This window comes from Oryx dammah, unplaced genomic scaffold (genome assembly GCF_014754425.2).
Source record: "Oryx dammah isolate SB20612 unplaced genomic scaffold, SCBI_Odam_1.1 HiC_scaffold_8, whole genome shotgun sequence".
Classification (NCBI taxonomy): domain Eukaryota; kingdom Metazoa; phylum Chordata; class Mammalia; order Artiodactyla; family Bovidae; genus Oryx; species Oryx dammah.
The window spans coordinates 13,522,845-13,541,116 of record NW_024070192.1 but is presented as its reverse complement, the minus strand read 5'-3'; the positions used below and the strand labels follow the sequence as shown (position 1 = coordinate 13,541,116).

At 39.3% G+C, this 18,272-nt stretch overlaps 1 protein-coding gene across 20 annotated transcripts in view; it reads right to left on the bottom strand.

Annotated features, from left to right (window-relative positions):
- Positions 1–18,272, bottom strand: part of BPTF (bromodomain PHD finger transcription factor) — a 134,731-nt gene that overhangs the window by 72,334 nt on the left and 44,125 nt on the right. For all 20 annotated transcript variants that reach the window (XM_040244936.1, XM_040244934.1, XM_040244945.1 and 17 more), the window contains exon 3: positions 5,563–5,786. In XM_040244936.1, coding sequence (XP_040100870.1) covers positions 5,563–5,786 — 224 coding nt within the window. The remainder of the gene's footprint in view (positions 1–5,562; positions 5,787–18,272) is intronic.

Below are 18,272 nucleotides of genomic sequence, written 5' to 3'. Positions count from 1 at the left end.
AGTGTCACTTAAGAGTTTCAATACAAGCTATTAAAAGATAGATTTGTTAAATGCATTAAGAATTCTGAAACAAGGATCTTAGATTACCAGTAACAGTTTGATACTTAACAGAACTTGACCAATTTGGTTATCTTCACATCTAGAAAACAGTCTTTTAAAATTGAGATTGCTACAGATTACTGTAATATCCTCTGCCATATAAGAAAAACTATAAGCTGACACAGACCCACAGTCTGCGCAGTGTGGTTCAGTGACAAAAACCTAGCGACCCATGACCTAGCACAGATCTGACTTAACTGTGTGAGCCTGGGCAGGCTAGTTAACCTTTGGTCCTCCACTGTAAAATAAGAAAACAAAGGCCCATTAAACATTTCTCTCTGAAATCCCATAGCTTTCTGAAAGTCATTGGTGCAGTGAGACCACAACATGGGTGCAGACGGCAAGGTATAGCAACACAGATCCCTGGATACTGACATTCTTTACATCATAATACAATACTATTGGTTTTTTTACTTTGTTGCTCAAACTGGTCCAGCTTTTGGGCACTGGGAGCTTTTCCCAGGGAGTCCTGTATCCTTTAAACACACTTCCCCTCCCTCCTTCCTTACTTTCCAACACTACAAGATGCTCCAGACTCACCTTGGGTTTTCTCTGCCCCAGCCCTAGAATATACCACCTCTCAAGGAATCCTGACTCTTTTTTTTTTAATTGGAGAAAGAGGTTTAGAAGTCATGATCTAGGCACTACGTGTACTTCTTACTAGTGGGGTGTCACTGTTCTCACCACCACAGACCCAGGGAATGTATATACGTATACTAACCCATGTATATATACACCTTTATTATTTCTGTATCTATCTGTGTGTGTGTAGCGGGGAGTACGTGTGTGGTTCATTCAACCATGGCTCTGTTGTTTTTTTGTAAATTCACTGTCTGACAGAAGTTGCTTTCATTACAATATATCTATTTATTTGGTTAACCCTATTATTCACAGTAAACCAGTTTCAGAATTGCTAAACTGTACTCCCATGAGAAATAATGTTTGTGAACAAGAAGAAACATCTTTAATGCTAAAGTCATGTACCCATGGTACCTCTTTTGGGATTTTTAAATTTCCTTGTTTACATTTCCTTTCTTTAAATGTTCTCTACCTTCATTTTCATCAGTGTTTTCTAAATTGTAGGTTTCCTAGGATTAGAAAAACCTTGTAAAGTCATCACTGAAACACACTGACCTCTCTGCTTAAAAGATTATCTTTGAGATGGCTGGAATTAATTCCTTACTCTCTTTCACCTTCGATACTCCTAAATCCTTTAAGAATTCTAAGTCAGTGATTACAGAAACATCTAAGTCAGCTATAGGACCATTTCAAAGAGAAGGAATTCTAATACATATATTTTCTGTCTTCACCATCACCTTTTTTTACATCATTTCCTTATATCCTTTTACCTATCTATACATCTACACTGCTTTCAGTTCCTATTAACCCTAATGCATTTACTCTTGCTACATACACTAAATTTATCAATGGAAGTATCTCAATCACTGTGAAAAGAACTTTTTATTTGGAAAAAGAAAATTTATTCACCAACTACCTGCTTTTCTTAGAGCCATATTATTTCTTACTTTCAAATATAGCTCTATCCTGATCAAAGTGTTACACATTCAACCAACTTCCCTCTTGCCACATAATGATATAATTTAAAAAAAAAACAAACTATAAATTAGATCACCTAAATTAGGTAGAAAGCACAGGTAGGATGACCAAAGGTCTCTGATTTTCTACAAAGGTTCTAATTTTAAATAGTCTATTCTGTTATCTACTCTATCAAGTATACAAATAATTATCAGTCTATATGTCTGTATTTTCAGCTCAAGACCTACAGGACTCAGAGCCTTATGAGTAACATACAGTTCTCATAGCCTTATGAGAAACACACCAAAAAAGTGGGGAGGGAAAAAAAAAAACCATTAAGGAGGTGACAGAAGAAATAATTGGTCTAGGTTGTATCTGATCTGTAATAAATATTCATCTTCTATAAACGTGTATAGTAGTCTATACTTTGCAGGAATATTTCAAAATTAAATACAATTAACCTACCAAATATTAAAAATCATCTCCTCTCAGAAAAAAAATTATTCCAAAAATAGACTTCTTTCAAAACAAGTAGAATAAAGCATTACAAAACAATCACCAAAAGGGTATATGAGAAAACCAACTATTTACAGTTATAAATATATAATAAATTTTAGAATCTAGATCATAGGCTTATGGGTATTTACTGGATAATTCTTTTAACTCTCTGTATATTTGACAATTTCAAAAATATTAGGGAAAAAAACAGAAAAAATATCCAGAAAAAAAAAACTACCAAAAAACTGAATTAAACTCTCCTGAAGTGGACATATATGTATATAAAAACCAGAGAGCTGAAACTGTGAAAGGATTTATGCTATTTGTGAGGTCAAAAAAGAAAAGTCATAAGGATAAGCTGGGATTCTGAGATCACTGATAAGATACTGTAAATTATTCTTGGCTATTTCAGGAGCCCAGTGGTCTGTCTTTTTTTAATCTCATAAAACCCCCAATTAAAGCACACTACTAGATATTATTTTAGGTATTTACCTGGACTGGATGCTCCTAAACTATCATAGCCAAGATTTTGGTTCCCAGAGAAAGCAAATAAAGATAATGGTGGCAGACCGGTGTCTTAATAGGAAATTCTTCTATCTGAATGTTTAATTCATTGCCAATACATTCCTTAGAAAGTTGCTGAGAGGATTAAAGGCTTGTATAACATCTAGATGAACACCTGGCCCACAGTAGGTGCTCAAAAATGTTAGTTTCCCTTCTCTTTCCCATCAAGTTTCAATCCTTGTGAATCCCTCCACCTTTAGTACCAGGTTGGATGTACCTTAGCAAAAAAAAGGGGAAGGGGGAGAAAAAAAGAGAAGAAAAATGTCACTTGTTGTCTAGATCTCACCAATAAATTCAAGGTGCACTCTACCTTATTTAAATTAACTTCAGTTGTACTAAGAGGGTAGCTGTCCACAAGCTGTGGCCACATTATCTCTAAGAATATACTGTGCCCTAATGCTCAAGGCTCTATTTCTGATTATGACAAAAGATTTAACTAATTTTTAAAAGTACATCACAGGCTGAATTACATGAACTATAACATGCTTATTGTAGGAAATTTGAAAAATATAAAATGGAAAGTAACTATAATCCTACAATGCTAATTACTTATTTTTTAGTGATAAAAGCTGATTATTCACCCAGTTGATTATTCAGAGGAAGAGAATTTAAGTGCTTAGTGACCCAGGTACTGTTTTGGCATGGTACCTTATATATTCTCCAATGTACAGTGCTCCATCACACGGTAATTCAAATGAAATTAACCAATTCCTCCCCAAGTTCATTTCCAGTTTGACATTCTCCCCAATCAGACCACTGAACATTTTAATTATCCATTTCTATATTGGCTTTGTTCTTTACTTAAGATGATGAAGTGTTACTCGCTCACTCACTCAGTCGTAGCTGACTCTTTGCGACCCCGTGGACTGTAGCTGCCAGGCTCCTCTGTCCATGGAATTCTCCAGGCAAGAATACTGGAGTGGGAAGCTACTCCCTTCTCCAGGGGATTCTTCCTGACCCAGGGATTGAAGCTGGGTCTCCTGCACTGCAGGAGTATTCTTCACCAACTGAGCCACCAGGGAAGCCCATGATTAAGATGATACTACTATATACATAATTTTGTACACAGACGAGTTCACTCTAGAAAATATTTCTAATTCAACACCTGATAAAAACACATTCCACACTGCTTTTTAGGGGACAGCATGGCTCATTATTACTATACTAAAAGCTGAGACTGCAAGAGAGCAAAAAGGGATTTGTCAATTGCAATGCTGGGATCCATAAAAGGAAATTAAGAGGGGAAGTAATCCTCTTAATTATATTAGTACAATTATCAACCTCCCCAAAGAATTCTGATGAGTAAAACTTATCTGATGGAAAAAAAAACACATTAAAAAAACCCAGATCTAGTGATAAAAGATACTTCCAACTACCAGATATGAATAAATATAACTCTTGTTAACTAAATCTACTAGTTTTTGAAGAAGTACAGGTCAGTCCCTGTACTATTTACTTTTTAAAAATGTCATATACATTCATTATTTGTTACGAAGCAGGGAATAAAAATAAAAACACTGAGCAGCAAAATAAATAAGGCAGTAATCAAAATATAACCCAAAGTAACAAAAAAAAAAAAATAAATAACCCAAAGTGTAAAATATATATCCATGAGTCCTGATACACATGACTGAATAAATAAAGAATACACACATCTGTGCAGGAATCCAAATAACGTAAGAAGATCAATGCTCCCTCAAGGAGGTGGACTGTGACTCCCTATGGCCTACGTGGGCTGTGCATAGTGACTCTCTCCCCAAACCACAGTATGGGTGGGAGGAGTAATTTTACAAGAAAGAAACCAGACAAACACTGCCTCAATCAGATGACCCAAGTTAATATCACTGGTGACAAATCACGCTGGTGGCAGGTACTCTGGATAAATCGATGACGAGAAGGGTACTTCACCTTTGTGGCCTTCCTCCCCAAAATACACAGCACAAGGCTAACTCTGAGAAGGACACGAGACAAATCCATGTTGAGGGCATTCTTTTAAGTCCCTGGCCAGCAATCCTCAAAACCTGTCAAGGTCGTCAATAATAAGGGAAATCTGAAAACCTGTGACATCCTAGAGAGACAGGATGACTAAACATAGTGTGGTGTCCCGGAAGGGCTCAAGAGACAGAAAAAGGACGTCAGATAAGGACTGGGGAAATCTGCATAAAGTATAGACATACGTTATTAAATACATCAACACTGGTTCATCAGTGATGACAAACACACCACACTCATGTGACAGTCGCTCAGTTGTGTCCAACTCTTTGCAACCCCATGGACTATCCAGTCCGTGGAATTCTCCAGGCTAGAATACAGGAGTGGGTAGGTAGCCTTTCCCTTCTCCAGGGGATCTTCCCAGCCTAGGGATCAAACCCAGGTCTCCTGCATTGCAGGCAGATTCTTTACCAGCTGAGCCAGGATGCAAGACGCTGACAATAAGGGAAGCCTACCGCAGGGCATGCGAAAAACCCTCCGTGCTATCTTAGCAACTTTTCTGTAACTCTAAAATTATTCTAAAATTCAAAGTTAAAAAAAATAAAAAGGCAAAGAGTAAATTTTAAAGGAATACCACTTCTCATAATTAAAAACAGGACTCTCTAAAAGGTTTATTAATAAAATTTATGAATTAAAAAACAAATATAATTTGTAGAATATCAGTGACGAGTAAGACAAGGTACCAAACACTAAAATGTATAGGGTCCCTAATTTAAATTAGGATGAACAAGGTTCTATTGGGAAAATATTATAAAGAATTAAAGAAAAATAGTCATACTTGAAAATTTTAATACATTTAAAAATTTTCTAGTGATTTCACACCAGGAGTTTAAAATCTAACAAAAAGTAAAATGAGAAGAATTTCCCACTCACCATTAGCTGCCGCCAGAAAGGATTTGTTACTGCCCCGAGCTTTATTGGTCAGGTCTTCAGTTATGTCCATGTGCCGGTGGATTTCTTCACGCATTTCTTCTAGAATTTTGCAGAGTTCTGCCTCCCAGTAATCTTTGTCTAGACAGTCAATTAACTCTGCCAGCTGGACCTTGGTGCTGTAGTACCAGATTTTCTTTTCATCTTCATTTTCTGTGTCTTCTTCTCTGTTTAAGAAAAAGCACAAACACACTTTATATGTTGGACATAATGGCACTTATCTGACAATTTTATCTATCCAGTGAAAGTTAAAATACGTAACACAAAGACTGCACACTAAAGTTCAATATATTAACACTTATTCACAAGAGATCATCAAGTTTCATTCAAATTCAAGGTACTCATTTTACTTGAACTTCTATTTTGATTTCCTAGCCCAACATAGACAGCATATTAAAAAGCAGAGACATTCCTTTGCCAACAAAGGTCCTTTGCCAACAAAGGTCCATTTAGTCAAAGCTATGGTTTCTCCAGTGGTCGTGTATGGATATGAGAGTTGGACTATAAAGCTGAGCGCCAAAGAATTGATGCTTTTGAACTGTGGTGTTGGAGAACTCTCTTGAGAGTCCCTTGGACTGCAAGATCCAACCAGTCCATCCCAAAGATCAGTCCTGAATATTCAATGGAAGGACTGATCCTGAAACTGAAGCTCCAATACTTTGGCCACCTGATGCGAAGAACTGACTCATTGGAAAAGATCCTGATGCTGGGAGGGATTGGGGGCAGGAGGAGAAGGGGACAACAGAGGATGAGATGGCTGGATGGCATCACCGACTCAATGGACATGAGTTTGAGTAAATTCCAGGAGTTGGTGATGGACAGGGAGGTCCATGGGGTCACAAAGAGTTGGACATGACTGAGCGACTGAACTGAACTGAACCTAGCCCACAACAGCTTTATATAAAAACAGCTTTACTATAAAATATAGTAAATGTAGATAAGTGTAGCTTGTAGTAGTGAGAAGAGAAAAATTACTACAGCAACAAAGATTTCTAAAAACATGACAATCAGAAATAGGACCTTAAAACTCAGAGTGTGTGAGTACTTGGTGGAGGATGGTCTTGGTGACACTTCAATCAACATTAAGACCATCACTGTAACAACAGCATGCACAGAACTTTAACCAGAAATATTTAAACTCTGTTCAGTACCTGACAGGTACAGAGCAGGATCATGTTAGACTACAGTTTAGAAACATTTCCATCAAAATGGTGGAAATGCTTTGTTAAATCTTGGTCCTTGAATGAATCATCTCAATTGAGTAACAATATCTCATCGCTCTTCTTGCCTGTGGACAATCAAAGCTCAAACTGGAAAAGAGCAGAGCAGCTTCCTGTCCTGCTTAAATCTCTCTAAAGATGCCATTCACTTGTAATGGAGGCAGACACTTGCACACGAATAGTCACTGATTAAAAATACAAGGCAAATTAATGTCTAGCGCCAGACTTTAAGAAACACATGTGATGGTAGTTCTTCTCTCATTCAAAAGAATTCAGGATTCCATAGGCATGCACTAATACATGCTTAACACATGCATGAATACAATGCTTGTCTTTCTCTTTTTGACTTATTTACTCTGTATAATAGGCTCTAGGTTCATCCACGTCATTAGGACTGACTCAAATGTGTTCCTTTTTTATAGCTGAGCAATATTCCATTGTATATATGTACCACAATTTCTATCCGTTCACTGAGGGTGGGACCAATTTAGAGAATAGCATGGAAACACATAATTACCATTTGCAAAACAGACAGCAAGTGGGAATCTGCCGTGTCACACAGGGAGCTCAACTCAGTGCTGTGACAACCTAGAGGGTTGGATAGAGAGGGAGATGGGAGCGGGGTTCAGGAGGGAGGGGACATATGTACACTTGTGGCTGATTCATGTTGATGGACGCAGAAGCCAACACAATATTGTAAAGCAATCATGCTTCAATTAAAAAAAAATTGTTTTATCAGGAATATGTGTGAAGTAGCTGACAAGAACAAGTCTAACTTTCCTACTTGCTCAAAGGCAAATTGATGGAGCTGAAAGAAGAGGACTTTAAGAAAGATCTGGCTTTAAATGGGCTCAGTCGCTTATGATGCGCGAACGTGGACAAGACACAACCTCTCTGAGTGTCTGAGCCACTTTACTCACCTCATTGGCACATGGGGATAACAGGACCTGTCTTGAGGGTCACTGTGAGATATTATAAAGCAAATAAAGGTATTCTAATAAGGCATCTTATTAGAGTTAAGTGTTATAGTGCCTGGAAACATCATTGACAAGTGAAAAGTGTTAGTGGCTCAGTTGTGTCCGACTCTTTGCAACCCCATAGACTGTAGACTGCCAGGCTCCTCCATCCATGTAATTTTCCAGGCAAGAATACTCGAGTGAATTGCCATTTCCTACTCGAGAGGGTCTTCCCGACCCAGGAATCAAACCCAAGTCTCTTGTGTCTCCTGCACTGCAGACAGATTCTTTATTGTCTGAGCCATAATGACCAATAAATAGAAAATATTACTGTTACTAGTAAGGTAGTAAATAAATTAAAATATAGTAGAACTCCAGGAATGAGACATTCAATAATTTTGAAGAAAGATAGGATATATTAAATCATGGATAAATAAAAGGATATCAAACTTAACAAAAATTTTTAAGAAAAAAGGTTTAATAAAGGGTCCCTGTTATCTAGCTTTGCTTTTTCAAATAGGCATCTACCAACATATGATCTCTCTCTCTGATAGAGGCTTTTCACAAAAATTTCTGAAAATCATTTTTTTAAGCTGCTCTGAATTTTACTTTACAATAGGTATTTTTACTGACTTCTTATGACTGAATGAAAACAATAGTCTATTGCAATTTAGAATGCTAAAGATGTCAGAATCCTCTAATCAAAAGATTAACAGGGAATGCCCTGGTGGTCCAGTCTCTAGGACTCTGCTTCCACTGCCGAGGACCCAGGTTGAATCCCTGGTTGGGGAACTAAGTGCACACAAGCCATGGGACATAGCCAAAAATAAATAAATAAAAAGCTTTCCAAAGGCAATACCATAACAAACACATTCTCAGGTGGCTCAGTAGGAAGAATTCACCAGCCAAAGCAGGAGACACAGGTTCAATCCTGGGGTCAAGAAGAGCCTGTGGAGTAGGAAATGGTTACCTGCTCCAGTATTTTTGCTTGGGAAATCCCATGGACAGAGGAGCCTAGTGGCTTACAGTCCATGGGGTTGCAGAGAGTCAGACACGAATGAGTGACTTAGCATGCACACACCAAATCAGAACGTACACAGTGAGCTGTGCCCAAGCACAAGAGTTACAGGACAACCTAATTATTTTCTAAGATATCAACCTTAAGGAATTTTCCTCTGTTATGAAGATTATCAAACTTTTTTCTTACCTGTTTGCTTTTTTCTCGATACAGAAATATCTACAAATTTCAATGGAACAAGAAAAATAGTCTACACAAAAACATTTTGGGGGTAGAAATACAATTTACAAGCATAAGAATGAGATGTTAAGAGAGCAAACTTAATCATGCAACTCACAAGCTACTCAAAGGGTCCCTATCAGATGACTAAATTAGCCTATCCTGGCATTTGCAGAATTTCTATCTTAACGGAGAACACTTAATTTTAATCTTAATTTTCATCCTAAGAGAGAATTCACCACTTCATAACAGTGGCAGTCCATTCTAGATTGAAACTGCTCTATTAGAAAGTTTTTCCCCTTTTAAGAGAAGATACACGTACCTAGAATTTCCATCAATCCATCCTGCTAGAATTCTCTGAAATGAATCTAACACCTCCTCCACACAGTCCTTCAATTCTTTCCATCTATAATTTTACCACTTTTTTCTTTTCTTTATCTTAAATGATAAAATACTTTAATCATTTCTCACACAGCACGTTTTCCAGTTTTCACTACACTGATAAATTCTTCCCCTAAATGTACAGTTTGTCAATGTCCTGCTAAAAATAGCCCTATTTTATATTCTGCTCATCAAAGATAATACTCAACACTATTTTTTTTTCTTCTTGAGGCTGTAGGAGGATAAATTCATCAAAAGCATAAAGTAGTAAAACTGAGTGAACAATAACGGCAAATGCTTTCAAAGCAAAGTTGTTTTAATACTGATGTACTTGGGCTCATTTACACAATTTAAATAACCAAGATTATATCTTCTAATTGTAAAGGTGACAACAGCTTTCCTGTAGGAATATACATCAATTTGTAGGTATATCTGTGTATGGGGTTATAATCTGTTTCCTACAGAAGCTCTGTCTCTGCAATGCTCCTTCTGCACCCCCAAACTGGCCCGGCTTCTGTGAAGTCACTGATCAGCTCAAGGAGCTCACAGGCTGGCGGGGGAGGACAGGCTGGGGTGAAAATATTTGCCAAAAATGCAATTAAGCGCAAGTTTCCAGATTCTATGCCTATGTTTTAAAGTCTATTTGGCTTCTACTTAGGCAAGATAAGAAGTTAATGACTAACAGTTAAATTTTGAGTTTCATTTCTAAACAAACCCACAGAAACTAAGTGTAAGGAACGCTAGTGTGGTGCGTTGACTAGTACCCCACAGAAATGCATGTCCACCTGAGACCACAGAATGTGACCTTACTTGGAAATACAGTCTTTGCACCTGTAATTATCTAGGGATCTTGAGATGAAATCATTCTGGATTTGGGTAAGCCCTAAATCAAATGACTGCTATCCTTGTAAGAGGAGAAGATTCGAAGAGACACGTGGAGAAGGTGATGTGAAGATGGAGGCAGAAATCTGAGTGATGTGCCAGTCTGTAAGCTGGGAAATGCCAAGGACAGCCAGCAACCACCCAGAAGCTAGGAGAAAGGCAAAAGAAACAATTCTGCTGACATGGATTTCAAACTCTCAGCCCCAGAATCATGACAGAATAAATTCCTGTTGCTTTAAACAACTCAACTTATGGCAATTTGTTATGGCAGCCCTAGGGAACCACAACAGATTTGGATACTGGGAAATGAAAGTGCTGTTGTAACAAATACCTAAAAACATGGAAGCAGCTTAGGAACTGGGTACTGGGAAAAGGCTGGAAGAATCTTGGGCCACTTGACAGAAAAGGCCTATCTTGAATACACAGAGGTTGGCAGAAACTGGAATTGTGCTACTATAAACCAAGGAACACCTCAGGCACCAGAAGATGGAAAAGGCAAAGAATTCCTTCCTAGTGCCTCTGGAGGGAGCACAGCCCCACAGACACTTTGATTTTAGACTTCTAGCCTCCACAACTATTAAAATGTGAATTTCTCATTATACTTTGTTACAGCAGTCACAGGAAACTAATGCAGCTCAAGATTCAGAGATCAAGGGCAGCCCAAGCAGGTTAAGAGCACACATTCTGGGTTAGAATGCCTGGGACTGAATTCTGATTCTGCCACTCGCTAGTAGTATCATACCGGATAAATTATTTAAACTTGCGATGCCTCAACTTCTCCATCTGTAAAATGGGAGTGATAGTATTTATATATCAAAATGCTGCTGTGAGGATTAAACAAATTAGAACTGTAAAGTGCTTCAAACACTGACAGCATACAGTAGGTGCAGTATGCACGGTTGCACTATTTTGCTCATCTTACGAAGTATACGATATCTACCTTAAATTAAAGCAGAGTGTGTGGTTTTTTTTCTTTTTTTTAAGTTGTCTCAGGGTGCAAGTGGGAGAGAATTTCGGGGGGGAAAGCTCTAGGAAATGGCATATATAGGCTGACTTGAAAGATAAGTTAGTTGAAAGGCTTTGAGTTTTTTGGTTTGCCTGGGTGCTTTTTATTTTGTTTTGGGTGGTGGAAAGCAAGAGAATAGGGCTTCCCTGGTGGCTCACTGGTAAAGAATCTCTCTGCAACGTAGGAGGTGCAGGTTCAATCACTGGGTCAGGAAGACCCCCTAGAGAAGGAAATGGGAACCCACTCCAGTATTCTTGCCTGGAGAATTCCATGAAAAGAGGAGCCTGGCAGGAAGTGGCCCATGGGGTCGCAAAAGAGTCAGACAGGACTTAGTGACTGAACAACAACAAAGTTAGGGAATATACAAAACTAGAGATCTACAGACTTTCTGTTACAGGCAAACGAAAGCATGTAATTGAACAGTTGTTCAACTTGGGGGTAAAGGAGACCTGACCAGAGAGGCTGTTTTAAAAACAGTCCAACTATGGCCAGAAAACACAACTGGGGAATGGGGAGTCACACACAGACTGGTCTGGAGACAACTCAACCAACATAATTGAGACGATGGTGACCCTGAGCATGGAGAGAAAGAGATTCAATACTGAAGAGATAATTACAAGGTATTAAAAAACAACACAGAACAGGAAACCATTTCCAGGTTTCTAGCTTGAGCAGCAGGCAGGATGGTGATCCCATCATTAAGATGGTAACACTGAGTGAGAGGCAGGTAATTCAGTTTCAGACACGTTGCATCTGAGGTGCCTGCTATGTGGACTTGTCCAGGACACAGAACTCGACATGGGCAGAAGGGTTACACGTGTTAGGTCTGATGGCAACTGAGTCAGCCAGTAAATAGGCAGTTTATGGCTGGAATGGGGAGGTACAGGTAGAAAGCTGTACAGGTTAAAAAGGATAAATTAGTTCTAGAAAGTAAAAAAATACAGAGCTTTAAAATGCTATGTTCAAGGTAATTTTATCCAGAACAGAGAGTGAGAGGAAAAGGTGCTAATCCAATCTGGTACTTCCTACTTTATTAAAAGCCCCAATTTCAGAGCAAAGGGTTGATAGAATGAAAGCAATATTTAAGAAAGATTAGCCCTCATATATCAGACTGGAACTAATTGTTTGTTTGCTCAGTATCCTGGTTCTTCAGGTAGACTATAAACTCATGAGTAAGAACTTTTATTCACTAACCTAACCAAATAACATTTAATAAACATTAAATGTTTAATAAAATTTAATAAAATTAAATGTTTAATAAAACATTTAATGACTATTAAGTAAAAGCAATAATAGGAAAACTTTAATGTCTATAAAATATTAGCATTACAATGAAAAAGTGTTCACTGGAACATCCTTGGTGGTCCAGAGGTTAAGAATGTGCTTCCACTGCAGGGGGCAAGGGGTTCACTTCCAGGTGGGAAAACTGAGATCCTGCCAGCCTCAGCCAAAAAAAACAAAAAAGTGATTACCGCCTCAGACTTTGTTTCAGACATAACCCCTTGGACAACAGATCCACTGATTCATCATTTTAAGCTTCTGGACTTTCCCGGAAAGCATACACCAAATCTCTGTATCACCTGAGCAATTTACATTGTTTCAAAACTTTTCATCAGGAGTCCACATATAATCTACCACAAGGGGGCGCTTAAATGGAAATTAAAACAATTTCCATCTAACTTTGAAAAAGATGTAAAATGTTTCACATTTACTCAAATTACTGACAAGGAATGACTCATTAACAATGATATTGAAATCTTTGTATCTTTACAAAGAAAATAGTCAAAATGTCACAACACATGAAAAAAGATACTATCCTAATTCATCTGAAATCTTCCATTAAATTTTGTGTACTTTATTATCATTAAGAAAGGAAATTTGGGGACTTCCCTGGTGGTCCAGTGGCTAACACTCAGAGCTCCCAATGCAGAGGGGCCTGGGTTCAATCCCTGGTCAGGAAACTAGATCCCACACGCCGTGACCAAGACCTGGCACAGTCAAATAAGTAAATATAAAAAAAAAAAAAAAAGGAAATTTGAGGGACTATGATTGAAGCTTTTAAAGCACATAAATGTAAGTGAATAGTTTCAATGCCAAATAACATTATTATTATTACATATTACACTGGGACTTTCCTGGTGGTCAGGTAGTTAAGAATCTGCCTTCCAATGCAGGGGAAGAGGGTTTGATCGCTCTTCAGGGAACTAGATCCCACGTGCTGCAGGGCAACTAAGTGCACACATCAAAGCTAGAAAGAAACCCTCATGCCGCACAATAAAGAGCCTGTGTGCCACAACTAAGACCCAGTGCAGCCAAACATATATGTAAAAGAATTTTACTGTCCAATTTAGAAAAGCAGATTATTTCATCTCATTGATGTATCACAAATCCGCCCACAGGAACCTTCTTGAGTCCTTTCACTCCGGTAATTTCAAAGGTCTGCACTTTATTTACCCACATTCAATGAGTCTTCTCTTCTCCTTGTCTGAGTGTTGCTTTACATAAGATGCCGATTTATCAAGAAACAACTTTTTTGGGACACCACTTATTTATGTGATATTTTCTAAAAATGCCTTTGTTTCAAATTTATAAGATCTCAGAAAAATCCAGTCTCAACAGAGCCAAAATCATTATACTATTTTTCTTTAAGCACCGCTTTTAACAACTAAAACAATGCAGGTTGCAGACTTCTCAAGATGAGGGCTTAGCAACTAGACTACAGTATAAAATTAGTTCTTGAAAATATTCTTGGGAGTTCCCTGGCGGTCCAGTGGTTAGGGTCTCACTGCCATAGCCCGGATTCAATCCTTGGTCAGGGAATTAAGATCCTGCAAACCACATGGTGTGGCCAAGAAAAGAGAAATAAGAAAAAAGAAGATTCTTAAAAATAGGTCCTGGAAGAAAAAAAAATTTTTTTAGGTCCTACTTCCTAATAGCCAAAGAGTCTTGGGCAAGTCCAAGAGCAACTTATTTAACTTCTCTTGAGTTTTAGTTTTTCATCTATGAAATGCAGACAAGAACAGTACCTACATTATTGGATTGCTGTGAGGATTAATTTTAAAAATGTATTTGTAAAATGCTTATTAGAAAACTGAACGCACACATTATTCTAAGTGGAAGAACTGAGGAGAAAGACATCATAATACATTCCTTTTTATATGAAATGCTTAGAAAAGGCGGATTTATACAAGCAGCAGAGGAGTGATTTTCTAAGGCTGAGGATGGGCGTGAGATTAACTGCAGACAGATATGAGAAAATTTTCATTCAGGATGACTGAAATGTAGAGTGACCAACCACGTGGATTTGTCTCAGAAGGAAATGTTTCCTGGGATGTGTGGCTTTCAGTGTTAATTTACTAAAATTATTGAATTGTACACCTATAACAACAGAATTTTATAATACACAAATTAATAAACAGCCCAGGGAATCCCCTGCTGGTCCAATGGTTAGGATTCTGAGCTTCTACTGTAAGGAGCAAGGGCTCCCCCTGGGTCAGAAAACTAAAATCCCACATGCCATGTGGTGTGACGAAAACAAAACAAAACAAAGGCAGGACAGGGAAGACAACAGGAGAACCGGAGAAGAGGAGCACAGAGTGAGTACCCCTTGCTTCCTGATTTGTTCACAGCAGTCCTGAGGACTCTGAGCCCTTATAGGAAGGCACAGGAGACTGAGGGAATGGGGCCTTAACTGCTGAGCTGCCTGCTGTCTAGAAGGTATAAGCACCAGGCTCCCTGAAAGGCAGTCACTGACTCTTCATTTAGAATGCAAGACTGCACTAAACTTCACACCAAAAGGTGGTTCCAGCTACCACTCCATTTGTATGACCTCGCCGACACAAGCGTCCATGCTACCATTCCCATGGCATAACGTGAGAAAGACGGAACAATAAACACCACAACCAGATATGTGGGAGGTACGGGGGCAAACAAAGAAAATTATATAAAAATTCTAAATAACTGATAGAACCCAAAACACAAAATGACATTTAAAACCATAATATGCTGTTTCTCACATCAGTGTCTGGATTAAGGAACAGACTGAATCTGCAGGTCTCATTCATGCTGTCTCTTGAAACCCCCTTGCTGTGTGCTGTGCTGAGCCGCTCAGTCGTGTCTCTTTCTGACCCCATGGACTGTAGCCCACGAGGCACCTCGGGCCATGGGATTCTCCAGGCAAGAACGCTGCAGGGGGCTGCCATGCCGTCCTCCAGGGGATCTTCCCAAACCAGGGGTTGAACCCAGGTCTCCTGCATTGCAGGCAGATTCTTACCATCTGAGCCACCAGGGAAGCCCTGGAAACCCTCTTAAAACTGCTAAAGAAATATTTTTAAAGACGTAAACTTACAGTACTTCCCTGGTGGCTCAGTGTAAAGAACTGGCTTGCTAGTGTAGGAGACACAGGTTCGATCCCTGGTCCGGGAGGATCTGACACACCTCAAAGGAACTAAATGCATGGGCCACGATGATTGAGCCTGTGATCTAGAGCCTGGGAACAGCAACTACTGAAGCCCCTGCACCCAAGGGCCTGTGCCCCACCACAAGAGAAGCCACCACAGTGAGAAGCCCACACACGGCAACCAGAGAGTAACCCCTGCTCGCGGCAGCTCGAGAAAAGCCCGCGCACCAACGAAGACCCAGCACAGCCAAATAAACAGGTAAAATTATAAAGTATGCTTGCATTTTTTAAAAAAGATCTAAACATGAATAAAGAAACTAGATAATCGTAATTCAAAAAGATACATGCGCCCTCGTGTTCACCGCAGCACTCAACTGCCAGGACGAAAGAAGTGATCTCGATGCCCATTCACAGGAGACTGGATGGAGCCGATGTGGCACACACGTACAACGGAGTACTACTCAGCCACAAAAAGAGATGAAGTAAGGACTCCCCTGGTGGTCCAGTGGTTAAGAATCTCTCTTGCAATGCAGAGGACGTGGGTTCAGTCCCTGGTCAGGGAACTAAAATTCCACATGCCTCAGAGCTACTGAGCCTATGGGCCACAACAAAAGATCCCACGTGATGTAATGAAGATCCCAACTGAGGCAACTAAGACCTGACACAACCAAATAAACAAATATCTTTCTAAAAGGAATGAAATATGCCATTTCGCAGCAACATGGATGGAACTAGAGACTCAAACTAAGTGAACTAAGTCAGACAGAGAACAACAAATACCTTATGATATCGCTTACATATGGAATCTAAGTAAAGGGTACAAATGAACTGGTCTATGAAACAGAAACAGCATTACAGACGGAGACAACAAATGCATGGTTACCAGTGGGTAACTGTGAGGAGGGATAAACTGGGAGACTGAGATTGACATATATACACTACTATATATACAGCAGATAACTAATAAGGACCTACGGCATAGCACAGGGAACTCTACTCAATACTCTGCAATGGCATATATGGGCAAAGAATTTTTAAAAAGTAGGTATCTGTGTGCGTATAACTGATTCACTTTGTGGTACACCTGAAACTAACATAAAATTGTTAATCAACTATACTCCAGTAAAAATAAAAAAAAAACCAAAAGATTAGAGAAAATAAAAATAACAACAACAAAAACTGGAAGCAGGAAAGCAAATGGACAAGTGGTAACTGCCTTTAACAGAGCCAAGAAAGTGCAGCCTGAAATATAAAGGGCGCAGCTGAGAACCAGCAACCACAGTCCCCAGAAGACACTGAAATGCGGAGGGAGTGTGGACAGCAGAGAAGGGCTTGACAGCTGCTTCAGGAGCAGACCTAGAGACCACTTAGTACCCACTTTAAGCCACTAAAGGTTTAGTTACTACAGGAGGTAAAAGTGAGGTTCTCTGGACTGGGGGACACCAGGAACAGAGATACTGTACAGAAAACCAAGGAACTGAGTGGCTATGCACACAGTATGCAAAAGCCTCTTGACAGTCCCGTGGGCTGCAAGGAGATCCAACCAGTCAATCCTAAAGGAAATCAACCCTGAATATTTAAGGAAGGACTGATGCTAAAGCACCAATACTTTGGCTACCTGATGCAAAGAGCCAACTCGCTGGAAAAGACCCTGATGCTGGGAATGATTGAGGGCAGGAGGAAAAGGGGGCAACAGAGGATGATGGTTGGATGGCATCATCAACTTAATGGACATGAGTCTGAGCAAACTCCAGGAGATAGTGAAGGACAGGGAAGCCTGCCATGCGGCAGTCCATGGGGTCGCAAAGAATCAGACATGACTGCAGAAAACAAAGCACATAGTTAAATGTGCTGTGCGTGGTGAATGCAGCCCACGTTCTCCACCCAGCCAGCCAGACCCTCATGCTCCACTCAGGACACGAGAACAGGCCTCTCTGGACCACCTGACCAGCTCAAGAGGAAGAGCTAAAGACAGTGAGTGACACTGGGGATCACCAAGAACAAAGATTAAGAAAAATCACCTAAAGGTTAAGCTCAAAATTAACACAGCCTACCCACTTGCTCAGAACTTCCAATCAGCTGTATAGTCCCACGATGTTAATCAATCAAGAGCAGAAAACTAAAGATTAACAGACATCTAAGGATGGAAGAAACAAAACAAACAGCAGGGAGAAGCAGATTAGAAGAAACAGAGGGAAAAAATATATGAATGATCAAAAATATCTTCAAAAGCAAGAGAAAATTTTATTTCCAGAAAATACCAGGATTTTATGTTATTTTTAGAAAATGAGGATGACTTTAAGAACAAAAGAGCTCTTAAAAAATAAAAATATGATAGGAAAGGGAAAATAAATACTCGGGCTTGAAGACCAATCTTCAGAAAAATCTTCCATGAAAACTGAGCAACACATACGCACACTGAGCAACACGCATGCGTGCACACACACACACACACACACACACACTGCAAAGAAGACAGAGAGGAAAACTGGAGAGAAAAGATAAAATCAGAAGACCAAAACAGGAAGTCCAACATTCAGTAACATAATAGTTGAAGAAAAATGAAACAGGG